The 24,143-nt window shown below is 42.3% G+C and overlaps 2 protein-coding genes across 4 annotated transcripts in view; one reads left to right on the plus strand and one right to left on the minus strand.

Moving 5' to 3' along the window:
- The window catches only part of dgkh (diacylglycerol kinase, eta), a 64,860-nt gene extending 44,746 nt beyond the window's left edge, over window positions 1-20,114 (minus strand). The window contains exons 1-4 of one of the 3 annotated variants that reach the window (XM_033987344.2): window positions 19,946-20,114; window positions 18,692-18,856; window positions 4,621-4,731; window positions 1,674-1,754 (exon numbers count right to left, since the gene is read on the minus strand). In XM_033987344.2, coding sequence (XP_033843235.1) covers window positions 1,674-1,754; window positions 4,621-4,731; window positions 18,692-18,856; window positions 19,946-19,993 — 405 coding nt within the window. In that variant the 5' untranslated portion in view covers window positions 19,994-20,114. Of the gene's footprint in view, window positions 1-1,673; window positions 1,755-4,620; window positions 4,732-18,691; window positions 19,072-19,945 lie in introns of those variants that run through there. The other 2 variants (XM_055230677.1, XM_055230676.1) reach the window with 2 other exon arrangements.
- Window positions 20,115-20,601: 487 nt separating this feature from the next.
- The window catches only part of vwa8 (von Willebrand factor A domain containing 8), an 87,588-nt gene continuing 84,046 nt past the window's right edge, over window positions 20,602-24,143 (plus strand). Inside the window, exons 1-4 of the mRNA XM_033986804.2 lie at window positions 20,602-20,856; window positions 21,495-21,572; window positions 21,654-21,784; window positions 21,881-21,991. Coding sequence (XP_033842695.1) covers window positions 20,724-20,856; window positions 21,495-21,572; window positions 21,654-21,784; window positions 21,881-21,991 — 453 coding nt within the window. The 5' untranslated portion in view covers window positions 20,602-20,723. The remainder of the gene's footprint in view (window positions 20,857-21,494; window positions 21,573-21,653; window positions 21,785-21,880; window positions 21,992-24,143) is intronic.

The raw sequence follows: 24,143 nt of genomic DNA on the forward strand, positions 1-24,143 counted from the left end.
CATCGGGGTTTATACGTTTTATTTAGTAACTGTCTACCGTTTTTGACCCTGATAAGCTCGGTGTGTCATGTACTCACTCCCCAGACGCCTCACCATCTGTCACACTGATAGTGAAGGTGAATGTCCTGACCACGGACTGAATAAAGACGTGGACTGAGATCGCAGTTATCCCTCGTTTATCGCGGAGGTCACGTTCTAAAAATAACCCGCAATAGGCGCAATTGAAGTATCAGCTTTACATTTTACAATTATTCTCTATGTTTTCAGCTGTAAAACCCCCTCACCACACACTTTATACACTTTTCTCACACAGGCGTTAACATTTTCTCACATTTCTCTCTCGTTTACACTCTCTCAAAGTTCAAACCTTCGTAGGCGTCTTTGTCGGTGCAGAACGTTTCATCGACATTGTGGGTTTTGTCGGGGAGAAAACAAATTGCAAACGTACAGCACTTCAGAGTCACACCGCGATCCAACGTTTATGTAAATTTGTCCGAACACATTCTGTACTGGACAGGAGACACGGCACGGAGGAGACTGATGGACAATGGTCTACAGTCCAACAGCCAATCAGGACAAAGAACACAATGCACGTTCAGACGATGTAAAAAAAACATGCAAAATTGCACACAAAAATCTGTGAAACAGCGAGACCACGAAAGGTGAACCGTGATTTGGAATGGGCCGCAAGTATCATGGCAACTAAAGAGCCAATCCGGAGCGAGGCTGTTGAAGGTAACGTTTCTTCCTGCAAGGCTGGTTTAACACAGACTGTTCCAAATAGGAGGTTCTGGCTCCAGTTCACTTTACACAAAAAAACTGTGGCTCCTCTCTCTGTAACTGCTGCTGTCAGACTCGTCATTTTGGTCTTAAATGTTCGTATTAACCCGCTCTACGTGATCCTGGGGTTTTTACTTCACTATTGTGTCTGTAACACAAATCAGGCGCCTTCTTTCTCCGATGTTGCTCCCGCTAGCGTTAGCAACATCGGAGAAATGATTGACAGCGTTGCTAAGTGCCTGCTCCCTGCTAAACCAGCGGTGTGGACGGGAAGGGGCATTACCTCGAACAGCCTCACTCCGGATTGGCTCTTTGGTTGCTATGATACTAACGGTCAGAATTCCAAATATGGATCTCTGCTCCAAATTGGCCGCTATAACTGCTCTAGCCTCGATGAGCTTCGTTTGACTGAAGCTGAACGCTGTGCTTACTCCACTTCCTTGTCCAGTCTGTGGTTTGGCAGGGAGCGAGCACTTACCGACGCTGTCAATCAAACCTGTTGCTAACGCTAGCAGGAGCAACCTTGGCAAAAGAGGGCAGCTCATTGGTCTGTTATTAATGTTCATTTCTTGATTTACAGACACAATAGTGAAATAAAAAAAAAAACAGGATCATGTAGAGGGTTAATACGAACATTTAAGACCAAAATGACGAGTCTGACAGCAGCAGGTACAGAGAGAGAGGACACGGTTTTTCAATAGAAAGTGAATTGGAGCCAGAGTCGATGGAGCCGGAAGCGCAAACATGATCACTTCCTGTTTGTAACGCGGCAGCTAGCAGTTCAGCTACATCCATTTATATATACAGTTCATGATCTTGCCGTCCAAAATTTGAAAATGTAACTAGACAAACTGTGGATGAGTTTTGGCTCAGAGTGGACGTGTCGTACTCACCGTGAAGCTGTTGTTAACATTCTTAGTGCTGGACTCTGCAACACTGGCGTCGGACAGGTCCACTTCATCAAAGATAAGAGACTGAACGGGGGATGAAGAACACAAGAAAAAGAATGAGTATATGAACAGACTACACGCAGAAACTTGCAGTATAGATGGAGTGATTCATACACAGTGGTGGAAGAAGTACTTTGTTTTGTTACTTAAATAAACTTACAGATACTGAAGCAAAAAATTAAAAAGAGTCAAGTAAAAGTATTATATGTAAAAATCGATTTAAGTAAAAGTATTAAAGTATCTGTTTAAAAATGTACTTAAAGAGTACGTTTTTCATTTTTTTATACAAATTTTGAGTCTTATAAAGCTTCAAATGTGGTGATTTTGATAAATATTTCACCTGAATTTTTTTTTTTTTTCAATACATTTTTTCCAGATGTTTTATTTATATATTTTTTATTTTGGAAATTACAACCGTGTTAAAAATAAACCCTCAGCCCTTTTCAGCAGGTCTCACACAATAATAAAAAATACTTTTACTTTTCAGTCCAGTCCAAAACGTAATGGGGTAGAAAGTAGAGATACTGCTCTCAAATGTACTGAAGTAAAAGTACACAATTTTAGGTATCTGTACAGTACTTTACTACTTGTACTTCGTTACGTTCTACCACGGTTAATAGCAACCTGATCAAATAATTCTACATCAGTGAATTTGAGTCGAAAAATCAACGCAAACGTGGCACAAAATATAGAACTTTTTTGAAAATTTTGTTGTTTTGTTTTAATAATTTTGTCTGTAACTTACATTATTTAAAACGTATAAATATATCACTTTTTAACCGCATAATTCACTCTGTAATACACACTCAAATTCTGATGTAGGATTGCAGCGTCGTAAAATTTAAACGACTTCCCCCGTCGCTTCTCGCCACAGCAAAAACAAGCCGCTACGAGTCGGTCATTTTGGGAAGCGGGTTCGTTTCTGACGGGACGTGTGCTCGGACTCATTTACAAACAGGAAGCCGACACCCTCTGATGTCCGTTATGTGCGTACGGCGTCGCTGAAGGGGCACCGGGCCAAACCCCCCGCTCGCTCAGGAATACCCTTCACCCGAGAGTACGAGCGTAAAAGAAGTGAGCGCTGCAGCTGTCAGAGGAAAGCCCACATAATGACGACTTCCTCAGCCAATCGTGTGCGTGCGTTTGTGTGTGTGTGTGCGTGTGTGTGTGTGCGTGTGTGTCGCTCGGGCCAAGTGTGAATGCCTACACGTCTATGTCATGAGCCAGTTAGCGGGAGGAGAGGAACAACACGGACCACGGACCGCTCTCTTGGCTGATCGGCTCGTGTATCTGCGTGTGTATGTGTGTGTGTGTTTGTGTGTGTGTGTGGAAAATGTATCTGCTCTCTTGGCTGCCCGGCCCCTCATGTGTGTGCAAAGGATGTTTTCACGCATGCATGAACTCTGAGTTAGTACAGGGTTTTGGTTTGGGGTCTGTAATGAAAGCTGACAGTGAAGGCGGGACAAAGTCAACTTGACCTTTAGCTGCAGATCCAGAGCGCTGAGCTTAAAAAAAAACAGCATTTCAACGACAACGGGCAGGAAAAATGAACAAAAAGGGTTTATATTCGCTTGAGCCGATTTGTAAAACGCTAGAAATGAGCGTAAATATTTGAATGAAGCTGAAAATTTGACTCGTGCACGTGGTTTTGTCGTTGAAATGGGGCAGCACAGCTCTTAAACACACGCCACATAAACGGTGAATGGATGGTATTATATAAAAGAAAAGCAAACCACAATGTCTTTTTTATGATTTACAGTGATACCTCGTTTATCGCTGGGGGTTACGTGCTAAAAATAACCCGCGAGAGGCCAAATCAGTGAAGTATCAGCTTTATTTTTTACGATTCTACACGTTTTAAAACCCCTCACCACACACTTTATACACTTTTCTCACACAGGCGTTAACATTTTCTCACATTCCTCCGTTGTTTAATTCATTAATAGTGACTCGGGCGTATTTCACAGTTCGTCTGACCGTGTCTCTTCGTCCTGGCGTCGCTCGAATGTTTACGTAAATCTGGGGCAGGAGACACGGCACGGAGGAGATTGATCGACGACGGTCTACAGTCCCTTAGCCAATCAGGACGCAGATCATAATATGCCGAATAATCATACGCCGTGAAAAAGCATGTGAAATTGCGCTAAAAAAATCCCCGAAACAGCGAGACCGCGAAACGTGAGACAACAGTACAGAGTGGTTTGCTCTCCGGCCTTAACAAATGCACTACGCTTCCTTATTTTAATGACTTTAAAGCCTTATATTTTCGCATTCTTGCCACATGAAAAACCTTTAAATCTGCGTCTTTGCGCTCAGAGACGATTTGGACAAATTACAAATTGCATTAACGCAATCGTAGAATAGTCTCGAAGCAACGCTAGCGCCAATGTAAACAAAAAATGGCGGTGAGAGTCAAGCTAATCGGTCACATTTTTACGGGAAAAGCCTGTAGCGATCCCGATTATTCGTCTTCGCGTGGCATGAATGCGGCTCTTATGCGTTTATAAAGAGACTCCGGTCGGCTGGGTGGGGTGGGTCCACGCTCTGACCCCGTGACCCTCGACTCTGACAGAGCTGTGCTGACCCGGACTCCCACAAGGCCTTCCTCAGATCCGCTGGCGCCCATGGATGTAGGGGAGTGGCGCGCCCCTGTCCAACACACAGACAGCACCCGCCAACACACGCGGCTCCGGGACACCCTACGCAGCGCCCGCTCCTGCCAGTGAGCCACGGCGCTGCCCGACTGGAGTGAAACCAGGGATGAGGTTAGACTCAACCTAAACACTCAAATCAAAATGTACGTATTTTTAGCCTCAGGACCCACAGACGGCAGCTCGAACCTTTCTTTTTTTCTTGCACAAATACAGTTGGATGATAAGCGGGAGCCTACCTTGGCGTCTTTGGCGTAGTAAAGAGTTCGTCCTCTCAGTTTGAAGTAACGCTTTTTCCACCTCTGGAACGAGCTGGTCTGTTTGAGCAGTAATCCCTCTTTTATACTTGTCTGGTGAGAGAAAAACATGGGACATCGTCAGTTTTAACAGTCTGTGTAGTGAGTAAAGTTAGTTTTATTCGGTTATTACATTCAAAATCAAACATTATTCAACTCGTATAAGGTCGTACATGACATTTCTCTCATGACGGAAACAATATTTAATAATAACGCGCAAGAATTTCAAGAAAAGCAGCATCAGTTCGACAAAAAAATGACACAATATTATACAAAAGGAAAACTACAAACCACGACAGTTCACATAAATCATTCCCGAGTCCAGTCATTTTTAAAAAGTAATGTTTTATGCCTCTTTTTAAACGCTTCTGTTGTGTATGAGCTTTTTAATTTATCATCAAAGTCGTTCCACACAGAAATACAATGACGTTTTTACTCGTTTTAAGATCATAAACGATTAAAAAACGTGATTTAAGGTGATACGTACACGACCGGGCACACGTTTGGCTCTTATTCAAGGTTTTTTTTCTACATTTTTACTTTCTACGTTTTATTTACACACACAGACGTCAAATAAATGAAGTACGTTGTATGGAATTATGTAGAAAAACAGTTAAATAACTCATACTAATACTCAGTACTATTTATTTTTACATATTTTATGTTCAAATCCCCAAAGTCTCCCCCCTTTTGCTCTGTTGATGATGTATTTAGTCGAGTTATTTAACTTTGTTACATAATTCCACGTGTTACTTCATAAATCTGATGTCTTCTCTGTGTATATAAAACGTAAAAAGCAGAAAAAATAAAGAAATAAAACATTGGATGAGAGGTAGAGGTGCACTGATACCACTTTTAGTACTTCACTTTGAGTACTAGCCGATGCCGAGTACTGATACCGATACCAGACATTATTTTTACAGGAGTTTTAGCGGTAAATCGAATTAATTTCACAGGATTTTAATAGTACAGCCTTTGTTTACTTTAGATACTTACGAGAAAGAGTGTTTTAAGTTTATTGTAACCCGGGTGAATATAATTTAGACAAACACCTGACTTTAATATTTACACTTCGTCTTTGCAGATCTGACTGTTAACGAGCTAACGAGCTAACTGCTAATGAGCCACTGTTAGCATAACCGTGAGTCTTGTGTTACTTTTACCACAGTCACACTTTGACCAGTTTGGACATAAAGTACGTCTTTTAAAAGCTCTGTTCAGTCGCTAAAGTGTTTGTCAGTTACAATAAGTTATAAACGCACGAGCAAATAATCACCAGCGCCACTTAGCAACGTCTGCATGCTAGGCTAGGCTAGGCTAGGCAAGTTTATTTGTACAGCACAATAAGTAATTCAAAGTGCTTTAGAATAACAAAATACATTAAAATCACACAAATCAAAACATAAATAATCACAAATAATCATCATTAACATAAGATTAAAACAGAAAAGTGCAGAATAAAAACCTGCTCTCGTAAACACAAGCACCGTGCTGATATCTGCTGTGAAATATAAATGATAAATAAATATTAATAAATATTTGTATAGTTCATGTGATTAAGGCTGAGTTTAATGTGCACAACAGTTAACGTGCTTCTTTAGAGCCGCTACAGCGTTTTCGGCTCTTGGTATCGACAGCCCATTGACGAGTACGAATACCGGCTCTTGGTATTGAACCGATACTCGATACCGGCTCCTGGTGCATCCATAATGAAACGTTTGACTCATATTCTTATAAATGTGGTTTATTCCTCCAGTGATTTACTTTTATTAAACCTTTTTCCGATCGTAAAATACTACACTTTTACACTTTAACGTACAATAACAGAAATACGTGGTTTCGAAAATGGAGAGAGCGTTCGCAAAAGCTGAAGTATAAACCTAAAGTCACCTGCACATGCACAGGGTTTTATATAGAGCTGAAGCACACACAGTGACACGGGCTGAAGCTGACATCCTGCCCACCAGCTGTGTCAACTTAAACAGCCAAACACCACAGGACAGAGCACGCCATCGACGCACGCCATCAACGCCACGCCACTACGGGTCGCAGCTAGGGACACGCTGCGACTAAAATATTAAATACGATCTTTTACCAACAACATAACAGCTTCAGTTCCACAAAGTAAACACTGAAACACAAACACAGAGCTTATTTTTACTTCAGTTAGCTGCATTCTTATATATCCCCTGTGTGTTTCTATGTGGCTTAAACACAGTCAGATAAAAAAAGGACATGCTCCAGTGTATTTTTATACTTTTACTTCAGTACATTTGAGAGCAGTATCTGTACTTTCTACTCCACTACATTTTTGAACAGGACTGAAAAGTAAAAAGTACTTTTCATCTGATCTGAGGAGTTAGTTTTTCCATGTTACCTGTGGCTTTCTGAACGATATTTGATCCTCTCAGATCATTTTAGCTAAACAGACAATAATATCCCCCCTTTACTGATGGTAAGGCTCCTCTCTCTCCTCTCTCCCTCCTCTCCTCTCTCTCCTTTCCTTCCTCTCTTTTCTCTCTGTGTGTGTGTTGTGTACAGTACATGTGTGTGTTGTGTACAGTACATGTGTTGTGTACAGTACATGTGTGTGTTGTGTACAGTACATGTGTGTTGTGTACAGTACATGTGTGTGTTGTGTACAGTACATGTGTTGTGTACAGTACATGTGTGTTGTGTACAGTACATGTGTGTGTTGTGTACAGTACATGTGTGTTGTGTACAGTACATGTGTGTGTTGTGTACAGTACATGTGTTGTGTACAGTACATGTGTGTTGTGTACAGTACATGTGTGTGTTGTGTACAGTACATGTGTTGTGTACAGTACATGTGTGTTGTGTACAGTACATGTGTGTGTTGTGTACAGTACATGTGTGTTGTGTACAGTACATGTGTGTATTGTGTACAGTACATATGTGTGTTGTGTACAGTGTGTGTGTTGTGTACAGTACATATGTGTGTTGTGCACAGTACATGTGTGTGTTGTGTACAGTACATGTGTGTGTTGTGTACAGTACATGTGTTGTGTACAGTACATGTGTGTGTTGTGTACAGTACGTGTGTTGTGTACAGTACATGTGTGTGTACAGTACATGTGTGTGTTGTGTACAGTACATGTGTGTGTTGTGTAGAGTACATGTGTGTTGTGTACAGTACATGTGTTGTGTACAGTACATGTGTGTGTTGTGTACAGTACATGTGTGTGTTGTGTACAGTACATGTGTGTGTTGTGTACAGTACATGTGTGTGTTGTGTACAGTACATGTGTGTGTTGTGTACAGTACATGTGTGTGTTGTGTACAGTACATGTGTGTGTTGTGTACAGTACATGTGTGTGTTGTGTACAGTACATGTGTGTGTTGTGTACAGTACATGTGTATCCGTGTCGTGTCTCGTCTTCAGCGCAGAGATAAACTAAACCCTCTGTACATTCTGCCCTCGGTGAAGGTGGATCTTAAAGAGTGAATTCCTGCGGTGGATTAAGGTGAAATACCTCAACATTCACTTCCCTATAAGGACAGAGCCGTGTGATCAAACTGAGGACGGGGCAGATGAAGTCACGTCCTCAGTCGGGACGCTGCTCCCAGTGTGATCCAGACGGATCTAGAGGTAAATATGTGGATTCTAAACATAAGACCTGGAGGACGACGGGGGCCTTGTCTGCTGATGTCCCCTCCAACCGTCCCGAAGCCCCCCTCCCTCCCTCCAACCATCCCGAAGCCCCCCTCCCGCCCTCCAACCGTCCCGAAGCCCCCCTCCCGCCCTCCAACCGTCCCGAACCCCGAACCCCCCCTGAACAAACACATCACACACTCCACACTCGACATCTGCAAAAAAGCCCTGGAAACTCACTCACTATTATTATTATTAGTAGTAGTAATAGTAGTAGTAGTAGTAGTAGTAGTAATATTATTGTGCTACAACAAGACAGCACCAGTGTAAGTAAAAATAGTAAAGTCCTGTACTTAAGTTGAATTTTAGGTATTTATATTTTACTAAAGTACATTTTACAGTGGATACTTTTTACTTTCACTTCAGTACATTTGAGAGCAGTATCTGTACTTTCTACTCCACGACATTTTTGAACAGGACTGAAAAGTAAAAAGTACTTTTCATATGATTTGAGGCGTTATTTTTACCATTCACCTTTAGCTTTCTGAACGATACCTGATCCTCTCAGATGTTTTTAGCTAAAGCTCCTCTCTCCCTCTCTCCTTCCTCTCTCTTCTCTTTCCCTCCTCTCTCTCTCCTCTCTCCCTCCTCTCCTCTCTCTTCTCTCCCTCCTCTGTCTTTCCCCTCTGTCCTTCCTCTCCTCTCTCCCTCCTCTCTCTCCTTCTCTCTCTCCTCCCTCTCTCTTCTCTCTCCCTCTTCTCTCCCTCTTCTCTCTCTCCTCTCTCTCTCCTCTCTCCCTCCTCCTCTCTCCTTCTTCTCTCTCTTCTCTCCCTCTTCTCTCCCACCACTCTCCCTCCTCTCTCTCTCTTCTCTCTCTCTCTCCTCTCTCTCCTCTTTCCTTCCTCTTCTCTCTCCTTCCTCTCTCTTCTCTTACCCTCCTCTCTCCCTCCTCCTCTCTCCTTCTTCTCTCTCCTCTCTCCCTTTTCTCTCCCTCCTCTCTCCCTCTTCTCTCCCACCACTCTCCCTCCTCTCTCTCTTCTCTCTCCTCCCTCTCTCTCCTCCCTCTCTCTAAAACAACCACTTCATGACATCACAAGGTGGAACGGAGCATTTTGAGGTTTGTCTATTTAAACAAACGTGTGTGAGTGAAACAAAACACAACTCCAGGTGTGTTTTTGATGCCTTAACAGCGTCAGAACACGACTTAACGCTCACAAGAGTCAGATTTAACGCTCAAAAGTAAAAATCCAAGTTTACCTTCAGTTTTATATTTCCTCAGCTCGTCCAGGACACGACCAGAACGGCCCTTTGCTCTAGTTGGATGTTCCACTTTCTATATTTTGTCCCTCCGTGGCCTCCATAGTTCCTTTCCTTGTCTTCATCTCCTTCCTGTTGCCAAGTAGGCCAGAAGTGATCTATAAATAGTTCGCCTCTGATGCTAAATAGTGAGACAGAAAGCTAGTCCTGTGCCAACGGAGAAATGCAGTAACCTGAGCTCCACGCACCTCCAGCTCCGACGGGGAAACTCGCTAACTCGCCTTCCACGCCGGGCCGCAGTCGCACGCACAGTAGACGCGGCGGGAGCGGCCTCTCGTCTGGGTTCTGATGTTAAACAGACAGTAGCCACAGAACCTGCCCATGTATGAACTTAAAGAGCTTCCCATTCACGCTGCTCGGGTCTCTTTACGACCACACTTACGCGATTTAAACATTCTCAGAGAAGTTAGCACCTGCAGCTGTCAGGAAGAGTAAATCTGCGAGAAAAATATATATTGTACTAAAGAATTATTCTATTAAAGCGTGATTTCTTCTCTCTACCTCCTCTGGTTTAGCAGGGAGTGGGCCCTTAGCAACGCTGTCAATCAAACCCGTTGCTAACGCTATCAGGAGTGACCTCAGGGAAAGAAGTCGCCCGATTTGTCTGTTATTAATGTTCGTATCTTGATTTTCAGACAAAATAGTGAAATAAAAACACCAGGATCATGTAAAGAGGGTCAATATGAAGATTTAAGACCAGTTTTCTAATGTAAAGTGAATCGGAGTCAGAGTCGATGGAGCAGGAAGCGCGCTCATGCTCACTTCCTGTTTAGAGCGCGGTGGCTAGCGGGTTAGCTACGTCCGTTCATAAACACAGTCACTTATTAGTCAGTTGTTTGAGTCAGGAGAGCCCCGGGAGCACAAGCCGTCCTTTGACAGACAAGTGCTGAATCATAAAATACTTTCTTCCCACATCCCCTCCTCCTCCTCTTCTCTCTCTCCTCTGTCCTTCTTCTCTACCTCATCTCTCTTTTCTCCCCCTCCTCTTTCTCTCCTCTGCCCCTCCTCTCTTTCTCCTCTCTCTCTCCTTTCTCCTTCCTCTCTCCCTCCTCTCCCACTCCTCTCTCTCTCCTCTGTCCCTCCTCTTTCCTTCCCCTTTCTCTCCTCTCTCCCTCTTCTCTTTCTCCTCTCTCCCTCCTCTCTCTCTCCTCTCCCTCCTCTCTTCTCTCTCCTTCCTCTCTCTCTCCTCTCCCTCCTCTCTTCTCTCTCCTTCCTCTCTCCCTCCTCTCTTCTCTCTCCTTCCTCTCCTTTTTCCTCCCTCCTCTCTCCCTCCACTCTCCGTCCTTTCTACCTCCTCTCTCCTCAGTCTCTCCTCTCTCCCTCCTCTTTTCTCTTTCTCTCCTCTCTCCCCCTCCTCTCTCCCTCTCCCCCTCCTCTCTCCCTTCTCTCTCCTCCCTCCCTTCTCTCTCTCCTCCCTGTCTCCTCTCTCCCTCCCTCCTCTCTCTCTCCTCCCTCCCTCCTCTCCTCCTCTCTCCTCCCTCCCTCCTCTCTCTCCCCCTCCACTCCTCTCCTCCTCTCTCCTCCCTCCCTCCTCTCCTCTCTCTCCCCCTCCACTCCTCTCCCCCCTCTCTCCCTTCTCTCCATTTTCTCGGTTGGATTTAATTATGATTTCTCCTCTTGTGTTTCTCCCTCCCACCACATGCTAAAATCTCACCACAGTGATGAGGAAATTACAAAGCAGGAGATGTGAAGAGGCAGGTCCCGTGTGTCCGGGTCGGTCCCGCTCACAGCCACAGTGTTATTAATATGTATGTCTAGGTACAGGGGATATTTACAGAGCTGGGAGTGGGAGGCAGACGCGTTCAGCCACAAGAGAAGACCCTGCACTTTGTCTGTGCTGAAGCCGAACAGATTCATCACAAACAGACCTGGAGTTGTGTGTTTTTTTTGTTTTATTCGCACATATTTAACACACAAACCCTGCACATTTACGCTGAGTTCTTCTCTCAAACTGAAAACACTCTGATCCACCTTGTGATGTCATCAAGTGGTGATACAGGAAGTGCTCCGCTGTGTTTTTAAACTCCACACACCTTCACTTTGAATCATTTGGATTGGATTTCAGACCTGGAATTGCCAAATCTGCACTGAACTAAAGCTAAAAGGAGCTAACTTGAAAAAAAAAACTACCACTTCATGACATCACAAGGTGGAACGGAGCGTTTTGAGCTTTGGAGATGTAACAGACTAATAATAAAGTGTTAGTCAAACATGTGTGAATGAAACAAAACACAACTCCAGGTCGTTCCTCAGCTCAGCCACGTCACTAAAACAACATTTATTTCCTTTAAACCAAAATAACATGAGACAGAACTGATCCAAACGTGTTATGTAACTGTTATTTATCTCACGTAACGACAGAACAACTTTGTATAAATAAAAATTCAAACGTTCTGAGACTTTCTGGGCCAAGTACGATCAGTAAATACTTTTATTACATCACTTAACATGTCCAAACACAATATCGGCTCATGTATATTTTGTGTATGTCAAAGTCTGTTTTAATTTACATTTTTATATTTGCGTGTCTTTACTTTTATTTAACAGTTTATACATCAGTGTTTCCCATAATTATTACTTATTACAAATGATACTTTTTGTTGGATTTTATGTGAAGCGCTGAAGTTGTTTTAAATTTGCTTCATAAACGTATAAAAGTCACCATTTTGAATCTGTTTTTTGTTGTGCAGAGGTAATAAACAGGGGCGGCGCCAGGAAAAGGCTCAAGGGGGCGCTAGCCTCCCCTAAAATGGCCGATACCTATGAATTTATTCCATTTTAGCTTTTATAAATCACTACACGGACTAACTACATTTAAATTTGTTTAAACGCCGACGGAAACGTGGTGGGGATAAACAATAATATCGTTTATCGTGATCATTTTATATAATCGTGATAATCGGCAGCAAAGATAATCGTCATTATATCACCAGAATGTGAAAATAAATGACTTATCCAGAGGGGAGTCGACAGGAGGGACAAAGGGGTCTGTTATCAGGGGGCCCAGGGTCTTAGGGGGCCCAGAATTAGACCCTGTTCCTATTCATTTGTATTACAGGGGGGCCCATGTGAAGCTTATTGCCCCGGGACTCCCAAATTTGAGTCGACGGCCCTGTTCATCCATAATATTCTCTGTTTTAAAGTTATAATTATTCAAATCCATAACAAGCTTAATCATTATCGTGATATAATCGTTAATCGTAATAATGTTTGGCCGTGATAATCGTCATGCAAAACTCCAATATCGTGTTAATCGTGTTCAAAAATGAGCGTTCCCTTAGCGCTCCCAAACAAAAACGTCCGACACCGCCCCTGGAAATACGTGACATTTATACAACCGAACCTGAACCAATGTTGTTTAAAATAAAATCGAATAAAAGTCAAACACGGATCACTTAAGCCTGTGTAGTCTCAGTATAAACCTGTAGAAAACACCGATATTCCAAGTATTAGCCATTGTTTCATGTTGCACCAAACTTCCGAAGCACATTCCAAGTTTGGGAATTCAGTTACAACCAATACAACTCCCAAACATCTTTACAAAACCGTTTACATTATTTCGTTTTCCTTCAAATAAGATGTAAATAAGCTGATTTTATCCTAATACAGTAGTTTGCCTTTTCCACAGCGCACTGGAGTAAAAACGGGACAATACTATTCCCGGATTGTCCCGTGTGCATCATCGGCGGAGCCCTGGAGACCGAGTCCAACTCCCCAAACAGCAGCAGCAGCGGCGAGCTCCTGCGGACTCTCAGCTCTGCTTTCAATCAAACCGATACAGAATTAGCAACAAGTTTATAAGCTGTGTCCCCATATACAACCACACGAAAACACACAGAGCTGCCCAGAGAGAAATCCATCGGCTCCGATTCACTTTACGTTGAAAAACCGCGGCTCAGACTCGTCATTTTGCTCTTAAAATGTTCGTATTAACCCGCTCTACGTGACCCTGCTGTTTTTATTTCGCTATTTTGTCTGTAAATCAAGATATGAACATTAAAAAACAGACGAATCAGGCGCCTTCTTTCCCCCCGAGGTCACTCCCGGTAGCGTTAGCAACAGGTTTGATTGACAGGATTGCCAAGCGAAGAGAAGGGGCGTTACCTTCAACAGCCTCGCTCGCTCCTGATTAGCTCTTTGGTTGCTATGATACTCGCTGTCAGAATTCTACGTACGAAACTCTGCTCCGAATTAGCCGCTATAACTGCTAGCCTCGATTAGCGTCATTTGACTGGAGACGCTAAGACACCGCGGTAACATAACTGAAGCGCAAGTTTCTTATTTCAAAGCTTCAGTAGCATCTTTAAACGCTTTATTAGGCTGTTTTTTTTGTTTCATTCACACACATTTAGCACAGAAACCCTGCAAATTTAGGCTCTTGAAGTGAAAACACTCTGTTCCACCTTGTGATGTCATCATGTGGCGATACAGGAAGTGCTCCGCTGTGCATTTAAACTCCACACACCTTCACTTTGAATCATTTCGATCATTTCAGCTAATCTGGAATTGACAATCTTTACTGAACTAAAGCTAAAAGGAGCTGTTAACTTGAAAAAAACAAAAAACAACCACTTCATGACATCACAAGGTGGAACGGAGCGTTTTTGAGGTGTGGAAATGTAGACAGACATGTGCAAGTGAAACAAAACACAACTCCAGGTCTGTTTTTGACGACGTAGCGACATTCTAACGCGACTTAACGCCCGCGGGGAGTCAGTTTGGCGTCACGTAGCCGCTTCATAACGTCAACTTTAACTGATGGATACCTGAGCGTCTTTAACAGCTCGATTACGCTCCATTAACGGTTTTTGTCCGGTCCCGTTAAGGCCTGACCCGCAGAGTGAACTCCTCTGGTGGAGCGGTGATGCCCGATAACGCACGGCCGCAATGGAGCATTTAAAAACCATTCAGATCCGTCCATATATTGATTTTACTCGAGGGGTTTAAAAGTGGATACTCAGACGTGGTGCACAACAGCAGATATGAACGCCCAATTAACTACAAAGATAAGAGCCGATGGAGCGAATACAGTTCGAGTACTTCGGCTGTTTTAAATCCGTCACGTACAGCGGTGAATGAAGTACTCGGTGTTGTTGTTTTTTTACTTAAGTTAAAGTAGAGATACAGAGATGAAAAGTTAAAGTAGAAAAAATCAGGGTTTAAGTACTTCAGCTCTATTGATTCTGGCTTCAATTCACTTTCTATTGAAAAACCGTGGCCCCTCTCTCGTCGTTTTGGTCTTAAAATGTTCGTATTAACCCGCTCTACATGATCCTGCGTTTTTTATTTCACTTTTGTGTCTGTAAATCAAGATATGAACATTAATAACAGACAAATCAGGCGTCTTCTTTCCCCCGAGGTCACTGCTGGTAGCGTTAGCAACAGGTTTGATTGACAGTGTTGCTAAGCGCTCGCTCTCTGTTAAACCAGGAGCGTTACCTTCAACAGCAGGCATGCACAACCTGTGGCCCGGGGGCAAAAAGCGACCCTCAGACCAATTTTTCTTGGTCCTCAAACTTCCAGGTGAATTGCCCCATATTACCTTAAACAGTACTTTTTACTGTATATTTCTAAAAATCTACTTTAACAAGCCCATTTCAAATATTTAATGTGTTTTATTGAGGATGTAAACGTGAATAAAGGTCTAGCGGTTCAGTCTGACTTGTAATAAACGCGCAGATTTGAAGTATTCACTGTATTTATGTACCTCAACCAGCTTTTTTATGTGTTTTTTTTTTTTTTATATGTGGCCCTTAATGAGAAACGTTTGGACATCCCAGTTCAACAACCTCGCTCCGGATTGGCTCTTCGGTTGCTATGATACTACGATAACCGCTAGCCTCGATTAGCTTCATTTGACCGGTGACGTCGCGCTCGCTCAGTCCACGTCTTCACATCAGTCTGAGCGTCACGGACCGGCCGTATAAAACTGTAATTAATTAACCATAACTGCTCCGTAAAACAACTATTTAAAAACAAAAGCGATCAGCCGTCGTGCATAACTGCGTAACTTTAAAAAGCGCTAAGCCGGGAGTGAAACCAAAGAGCGCAGAGGTATAGACGAGAGTGATGAGCAACATGGATGTACACACACACACGCACACACACACACACACACACACACACGGAGCTGCGCAAACAAGTCAATGGAACAACACTCTGGGTCCAACCTGCATGATCCATTAGTAACATCATCACAAGGTAAAATGACTCGCTGACCCACACCGCCGCGTCCCTCCGACCGCGGCCAGAGCAAACATGTGACAACGCCGTGTGCTGCGCTTTTAACAGTCGTTTCAAACACAATGCACAAGACACAACACACAACGCACAACACACAACACACAACACAACACGTTTCTTTTTTTCCCCTTTTGCTAATTATAATACAAGGTAAATATTTGTTAAACTGTGCAGGTTTTACGGAAAAAATATTTGTAAATCGTTGAGTAATGACGGATGTGTCCCACCTACAGTATGTGCGTAGATACAGATACACAAATACACAGATACACGGATACACAAATACACAAAATACACAGATACACAAATACACGGATACACAGATACACAGATACACAGTGATGGAAGTAGTACGTGGACGTTTGGTTACTTAAGTAAAAGTACAGATACTGGAGTGAAAAATACTTAAGTAAAAGTATTGCATGAAAAAATCTATTTAAGTAAAAGTACAGATGGTGGAGCAAAAAAATACTTAAGTAAAAGTAAAAGTATCGCATGAAAAAATCTACCTAAGTAAAAAAAAAAAAATAGAAACTGGGTGGAAAAAAATACTTAAGTAAAAGTAAAAGTAGCGTATGAAAAAGTCTATTGAAGTAAAAGTACAGATGGCGGAGCGAAAAAAATACTTAAGTAAAAATAAAAGTATTGCATGAAAAAACTGACTTAAGTAAAAGTACAGATACTGGAGCGAAAAAATACTTAAGCAAAGTTGCATGAAAAAATCTATTTAAGTAAAAAAATATAGATACTGGGTGGAAAAAAATACTTAAGTAAAAGTAAAAGTATCGCATAAAAAAATCTACTTAAGTAAAAAAAATATAGATACTGGGTGGAAAAAAATACTTAAGTAAAAGTATAAGTAGCGTATGAAAAAGTCTATTGAAGTAAAAGTACAGATTCCGGAGTGAAAAAATACTTACGTAAAAGTATCACATAAAAAAATCTACTTAAGTAAAAGTACATATAGTGGAGCCAAAAAATACTTAAATAAAAGCAAAAGTATCGCATGAAAAAATCTATTAAAGTAAAAATACAGATGGCGGAGTGAAAAAATACTTAAGTAAAAGTAAAAGTATTGCATGAAAAAAACTGACTTAAGTAAAAGTACAGATACTGGAGCAAAAAGATACTTAAGTAAAAGTAAAAGCATTGTATGAAAAAATCTACTTGAGTATAAGTACAGATAGCGGAGTGAAAAAATACTTAGGTAAAAGTAAAAGTAGCGCATGAAAAAATCATATTAAAGTATTAAAGTACCTGTTTAAAAAATGTAAAGTATTTCACGCAGATTTTGAGTCTTAAAAAGCTTCAAATGTGGTGATTTTGATAAAGATTTGAGCTGAATTTTGTGAAACAGAAACAACTCAATCAATCTTTTTTCCAGCTTTTTCAGCAGCCTTTTCAGCAGCAAAAATACTTTTACTTTTCAGTCCAGTTCATAAATAAAGTGGAGTAGAAAGTACAGATACTGCTCTCAAACGCACTGAAGTAAAAGTAAAGCGTATATACTAAAATACGCGCTTAAGAACAGTACTTTCACTACTTTTACTTCATTACATTCCACCACCGCAGCTCGAATTGAAATACTTTGGGTTTACAGATCTTTTTTTTTCTGTTTGCAAATCATCCGTTGTATTAATAGAATCGTACTGTGACTCAAAGCCGGTCGTGTCGCGTGTACTTCAGGTGAGGAGGTGTGGGATCGCAGTAACGAGGGTATCACCTGATTCAGTCCCTAAATATACACCACTTTGAATTATGCAGGTAAAGGTGGAGTGGAGCCGTCAATAATTAAGTGGATCCATTGGCGTGAGAGGACAGCACTCGTTTACAGTGCAAAAGATAAGTGGGCCAAGAAGCTAAGATGTCACAGGGAGGAATAGTGTGTGTGTGTGTGTGTGTGTGTGTTCAGAGATACACAAAAGGCTCTATATGACACAAACCTGACCCGTATACTCGCCTCAAGTCGTGTTATAATCCTCTTACCGCAACAAAAACACACCTGGAGTCGTGTTTTGTTTTGTTTCATTCACACCTGTTTGAGTTTGACTTTATTATTCGTCTGTAACATCTACCGAACCTCGAAACGCTCCGTTCCACCTTGTGATGTCATGAAGTGGTAGGTTTTTTTTTCAAGTTAACAGCTCCTTTTACTTTTAGCTCAGGACAGATTTGACGATTCCACTTTAGCTGTAATGATACAAGTGATTCTTGAAATGAAGGCGTGTGGAGTTTAAAAACACGGCGGAGCACTTCCTGTATCGCCACATGATGATGTCACGAGGTGGAACAGAGTGTTTTCAGTTTGAGAGAAGAACTCAGCGTAAATATGCAGTTTGTGTGTTAAACATGTGTGAATGAAACAAACAAAAAAACACAACTCCAGGTCTGTTTGTGACGAGGAAAAAACATTAGATCAAATCAGAGAATAGTGTCATATCGCCCCTTTAAATTTGAAAAAAAGCTGTGTTTTTCAAAGCTGTGCCTAAAAATAACTTTGATCGTAACTTTGTGTCACACTTTAATAAAACATGATGCCGAGGTTAGTGTTACCTTTACTATAAACATGAGCAGGTGTGAATATTATCACTGACAGATCACACACAGACCAGCTCCAGGTTTTATCTGCACAGTGAAAACCACACACTGAACATTCAACAGTTGCCATAACAACAAGTCTCTAAAGTCTTGTCTTGGTTATTTCCTACAGTTTGAGCTGGTGTTTGCTTTAGGACATGAGGCTGATCAAAGGCTTCAGGAACAACATCCAACACAAACGCACAGACCTGATTAAATCACATACACAGTTCACATCTGTGACATGCATCACACGGGACTGACCTTGCTCCTGATCTGTCCTGAGGTGGACACTTTCCGGATGAGTTTCTGGGGCCCTTCCTGCTCCGCGTCGCTGTCTGAGGACTCGTCTGCGGCTCCGGAGCCTCCGGCGGTGCCCACCACATGGGCATGGATGCCCGCGGCGGACACAGCTCCTTTTTCGGGCTCCTGTCGCGGGATGGAACAAAAACATTCGGGATTAGTCCTGTCTCGATCCACAGCGGCTCCTTTTGGAGAGCTACAGAGCGGCTGCGAGGCGTCTCTCCGCGCTGTCATCTCTCACTGGCTCCGCGCTGAAGACGCCCGGGTTTTGTGGAGAGTGTGTGGGCTGCATAGAGGATGGAGCATGTCTCAGACACAGGAGGCTGGACACAGAGGATGGTTTTAAAAGAACCAGCGGTGGATCTCTTTTGTGTCGGAGATATGGCTCCTGTCATGAACAGTCCACAGGGACCGCCTCACTCTGCGCTCTGGACATGTCCGGACCATGGCAGACCCTAGTGGCTGCTTTACGCACACTACATGCTACAAGGAGGCACAAACCAAAAACACACTGACAACACTTACACAAGGCTCAGATACGCGCGTAAAAAACTAGTGCACAGGCGCGTGGAGCTCCCTCTATGTGCACGCGCACGTCAGGTTTATATAAACAAAAAACAATTAATTATAATAAAACACACGGTGTGAACCAATGAGCACGCAGATATTAGACCCTCAAGAAACTACAATAATACAGGGCCAGAAATGAGCACGAGCCTGTGCGGATCCAGGAGGAGTGTCTGAGTCTGAGGGTGAGGATAATACTGGAGCTGAGTCCGAGAAAACCGCGGGTGGATGAAGAGAAAACGCGCGTGGAGTGTCTAAACTGACGATAGACCAAATTGAAATTGATAAAAATAGATGGACATTGCCTGAGTGAGTGTCCGGTCTGTCAGAGGCTTTAGTTTGAGGCGGTGAGACTCAAAGCTCCGTGGAAAGATGTGTCCAGACTCCAACAAACAAACACAACTTAAAGTCACTCTTGGCTGTTCCTCACTGTGTTTCTTCATTAAACGCTACAAAACCTAGAGATCTAGTTGAAGGTACACACTGATTTGGACTGATGACGCACAGTCCTCTACAAATCACTGCAGAAATGACAGGAAAAGGCGCGACAAGAGGAGAGGTTATAAAACTTTTTAAACATTCGGTTTTCCTGGACAGACACATTCAAACACATGAGGAGTAAAGGAGGATCCAGTGAATGGTACTAACCAGCTCCTCCCAGGCAGGACTGCGGCTGTAGTGGTACACATCCTCCATAGTCCCAGACCTCAGCGTCCGGAGAGGAAACAAAAGAATCTGGAGAGTTTTGGAGCTGCTGGAGGAGTTCACGAGCTGCCTCTGCGCCCTGGTTCCGCCGGTCCTATGCGCACTGGGCACATACTGCTGTCCTCTGTACTACAGCTCCACCGCGCGCTCCTCTTCACCCCCCTCCTCTCCGTGCGCGTGTATCAAGGCTTTAGCTTCACTGCACGTGACGGACGTCAGATTCGTTTAGGGTTAATGGGCATTAGGCCTTTACGCAGCAAGACTCAGATGTTTCCCTAGACTACAGACTGATATTTTCCCAGCTGTTTGCAGAGTATTCACATCCAGACAATATAAAACAGTGACTTATAATCACAGACTATATGATGAATAGGCCTAATTATAATATAGGTATAATTCATAATTATAATAGGAAAATTGAAAATGCATTTTTTTATTGTGATTTTAAAAATGCAACAATGTTCTTGTGTCTATTATTTTTGTAATTAGCTATTGCAAGTGGTTCTTTTTTTTACTTATATTTTGTGTCCGGAACCTTTGTCAGAAACAATTTGTTTTAGAGGGAAGAATTATCGGACGCACCGCGCGGTCCGTCCGCTGTTGTGTTCCGACTTTACAACATGAGCTGAGCATGAAGCCGCTGACATCAGACTGATCGAGCGTCAGCGACACTATTTGTGCTGATATTTATCTTTGATGAATGTTTTTGGACTAAACAAAGATGCAGCCTCATCTTTTATCTCGAGGAACAGCCGCGGCTGTTGCTGCGAGGAGAATGCGGAGTATTCTGGGCTCTGTGACGGGCAGCTGGATGTGGAGAACCAGAGAGGTCAAACTGATAAACACATCCTCAGGTATTAACTAATTTAAGAACTGTCGTGGAAACTATCTGTAAAATAATACTAAAACATACAAGAAGACTGTCTATGTCGGTTTATTATGTTTGTACCAGTAAACAGACGGTCCCAGTACAGACAGAGTCTCTGGTGCAGTGGCCCAGAGACATGGAGTAAACAAACACTCAGGTCCGAGCCTTTCCACAAGTATAATTTACATTAGAGCAGTCTGGCTGGACATTTGGCCTTAGCTCAAAGAGGTCACACCTTTACATTAGCATCTGAGGACAAGTCCTCAAACAATAGACTAAAGTAAACAGCAGACATGTAAATAGAAAACACAGTTACACCTGTGAGACTAAAGGATGTGACAAAGACTAGTGTGGCTTTTAACACTTGGACAATGGAAAAACAACACACAATGCTAAAATTACTACTACATAACCATATAGTACCACTGAGGTATACTGAAGAAAGCTGGTGGTCATTCGTCATTGACATGTGGAAATGAACTGAACTTAAAGGTTTGAAGTGAGATGCACCGCTCAAGCTTCATCTGTTAACTTTTTTCAAAATATATTCAAATTATAATTACCTGACTTTAACAAACCTGCAAACTCATTATCTGTCATAAAAATGTCTATTATTTTTTTCAGGTGACACTGTGACGATAGGAGACATCTCGTACAAACTGAAAACGCCACAGAACCCAGAACTTGTCCCCGTCAAACACAGTATGTGATTTAAGTGTTCTTTTATTTTGTGCACATATAATATCATAAGGTATAACATCGTTTTGGTTGTGGATGTGCTAGTTTCAGACTCACCTTCACAAACGGTGGCTCAGCATTTACGATGGATTATGCAGAAAGATCTACTGGGTCAAGACATGTTTCTGATTGGACCCCCGGGACCCCTAAGACGCTCCATAGCCATGCAATACTTGGTGGGTCGCAACTTTTTTTTAACATTTTAACAATTAGAAAAATATTAACACAAGCTGTGGTTCAGAGTATCAGTTACTCATTATATTTCCTCCCAGGAGTTGACCAAGCGTGAAGTGGAATATGTGGCTCTGTCCCGAGATACAACAGAGACTGACCTTAAACAAAGAAGAGAGATTCGCTCAGGGACAGCATTTTACATCGACCAGGTAAATATTATTACATAGAACATACATGACTTATTGGGTGGCTTTAACTGCGGCCTTCCTAACGTGGAAAACTGTCTTGGTGTAAATATTATTCCCTCTTATTACGTTACATTAAACTTAACTATAATACACATTTCAATACTGTTCACTTTATGTTTCCCTTACAAACCCGTCTTATAATTTTCCGTGATCAAGCCAAACCCGAACATCGTACTTTGAATATTTCTCCGCTCTATACCTGATCAATCAAGCCTTATATATGTATATCAGATAAAATGTCCCTGACCTGTGGGGTGCCCCAGGGTTCAATCCTGGGACCCCTGCCGTTCAATCTCAACATGCTGCCGTTAGACCAATTAATACGCAGCAATAATGTGTCTTATCACAACTATGCAGATGACACTCAGATCTATGTCTCACTAGCAGCAGGTGAATATGGACCAGTGGATTCACTCACTGCATCAACAGATCAGTGTGTGGAGGCAAAACAACTTTCTTCTGCTAAACTCAGACAAGACTGAAGTCATCATCTTTGGCCCACAGAAACATAGAGAAAGTGTCAGCAGTCACCTCCAGTCTCTCTCTAAAACCTTCAACTCAGGCTAGAAATCTAGGGGTAATAATGGACTCAGACTTGAACTTTAACAGCCACATCAAATCAAAACATCTGCAGCTTTTTACCACCTAAAAAACATTGCAAAAATCAAAGGTAAACTGTCAAAGCCAGACTTAGAGAGACTTATCCAAGCATTTGTCTCCAGTAGGTTAGACGACTGTAACATCCTGCTCACTGGCCTCTCCAAACGAGCCTTAACACAGCTGCAGTACATCCAGAACACTGCTGCTCGGGTCCTGACTAGAACCAGGAAGTATGAGCACATAAGTCCTGTGCTCAGGTCTCTGCACTGGCTCCTGTAGCTCAAAGAATAGACTTTAAAGCAGCTCTGCTTGTGTATAAGTCTCTCCATGGCCTAGGTCCAAAGTACATCTCCGACATGTTAGTGCCATATGAACCATCTCACACTCTGGGGACTTCAGGGACCGGCCTCCTGCTGGTGCCCAGAGTCAGGACTAAACATGGGGAATCAGCGTTTAAGTTTTATGCAGCTAAAACTTGGAACAGTCTTCCTGAAGATGTGAGACAGGCCTCTACTTTGACAATATTTAAATCCAGGCTCAAAACGGTTCTGTTTAGCTGTGCATGTGACTGAAAGGTTTTTATTCTGCCTCTTCTCCTTTAATGGTAAATTTATGATGACAAAAGAAACATGGACTGATGGACTTTTATTAGACAAAGTAAAGTGACAGGAAAGTATTTGAGAAGTGACAGGAAAGTTTTTTGTAAAGTAATGGGAAAGTTCTTAAACTGAGACAGTGTTTAAAGAGAGAGAGAGAGAGTTTTTAAAGGGGCAAACGAGTGGGTGAGAGAGTTGCAGATTGGGTGATTATTTATGTTTTGATTTGTGTGATTTTATTGTCTTTCTTATTCTGTAAAGCACTTTGAATTACCTTGTGTACGAATTGTGCTATACAAATAAACTTGCCTTGCCTATTACACCCCCACACTCCGCTGACTCCTTAAATAACGTAACTATGTAAACCAGTTCTTCATTATCTGGCCTGGACGCTCTGAGAATAACTTTCTGTTCTGTTTTTTCTTCAAACTAATCTCTGAAGAAAAAGTCAATGACCATTTAACACTGTCAACAGTTTTATTGTCACTGAAAGACACTGGGATAAGATTTTTTTTAATTATTATCTTGCTATTTTTGCACATGTTTTGACTGGATGTGGTTGTTTTGTTGTTAGTAGTTAGGAGGTGAGGTGGGTTAAGTGTCTTGCCGGAGGACACGACGACAGCGTTCATCTGCGTGGGCTAAAAATACACTGCTGATCGTAACGATGTTCACGTCGAGAGTGGAATTCGAACCGTCAACCTTCAGATCAGTGGACGAACGCTCTACCAACTGAGCTGCTATCGCCCACATATGTTCTCTAGCTCAAAACCTCTGCGCTGAGATAATTCGTGATGTTATACCTGGTTTATTTCAGCTTTTTCGAAGCGCCAATGCAATGAAAAGACTCAAACAAGCTGCATTCAAAGCCCCATTCAGCTTTACAATAGATAACTCTGGTCAGTTGTCACACAGCT

This window comes from Periophthalmus magnuspinnatus, chromosome 21 (genome assembly GCF_009829125.3).
Source record: "Periophthalmus magnuspinnatus isolate fPerMag1 chromosome 21, fPerMag1.2.pri, whole genome shotgun sequence".
Lineage (NCBI taxonomy): Eukaryota > Metazoa > Chordata > Actinopteri > Gobiiformes > Gobiidae > Periophthalmus > Periophthalmus magnuspinnatus.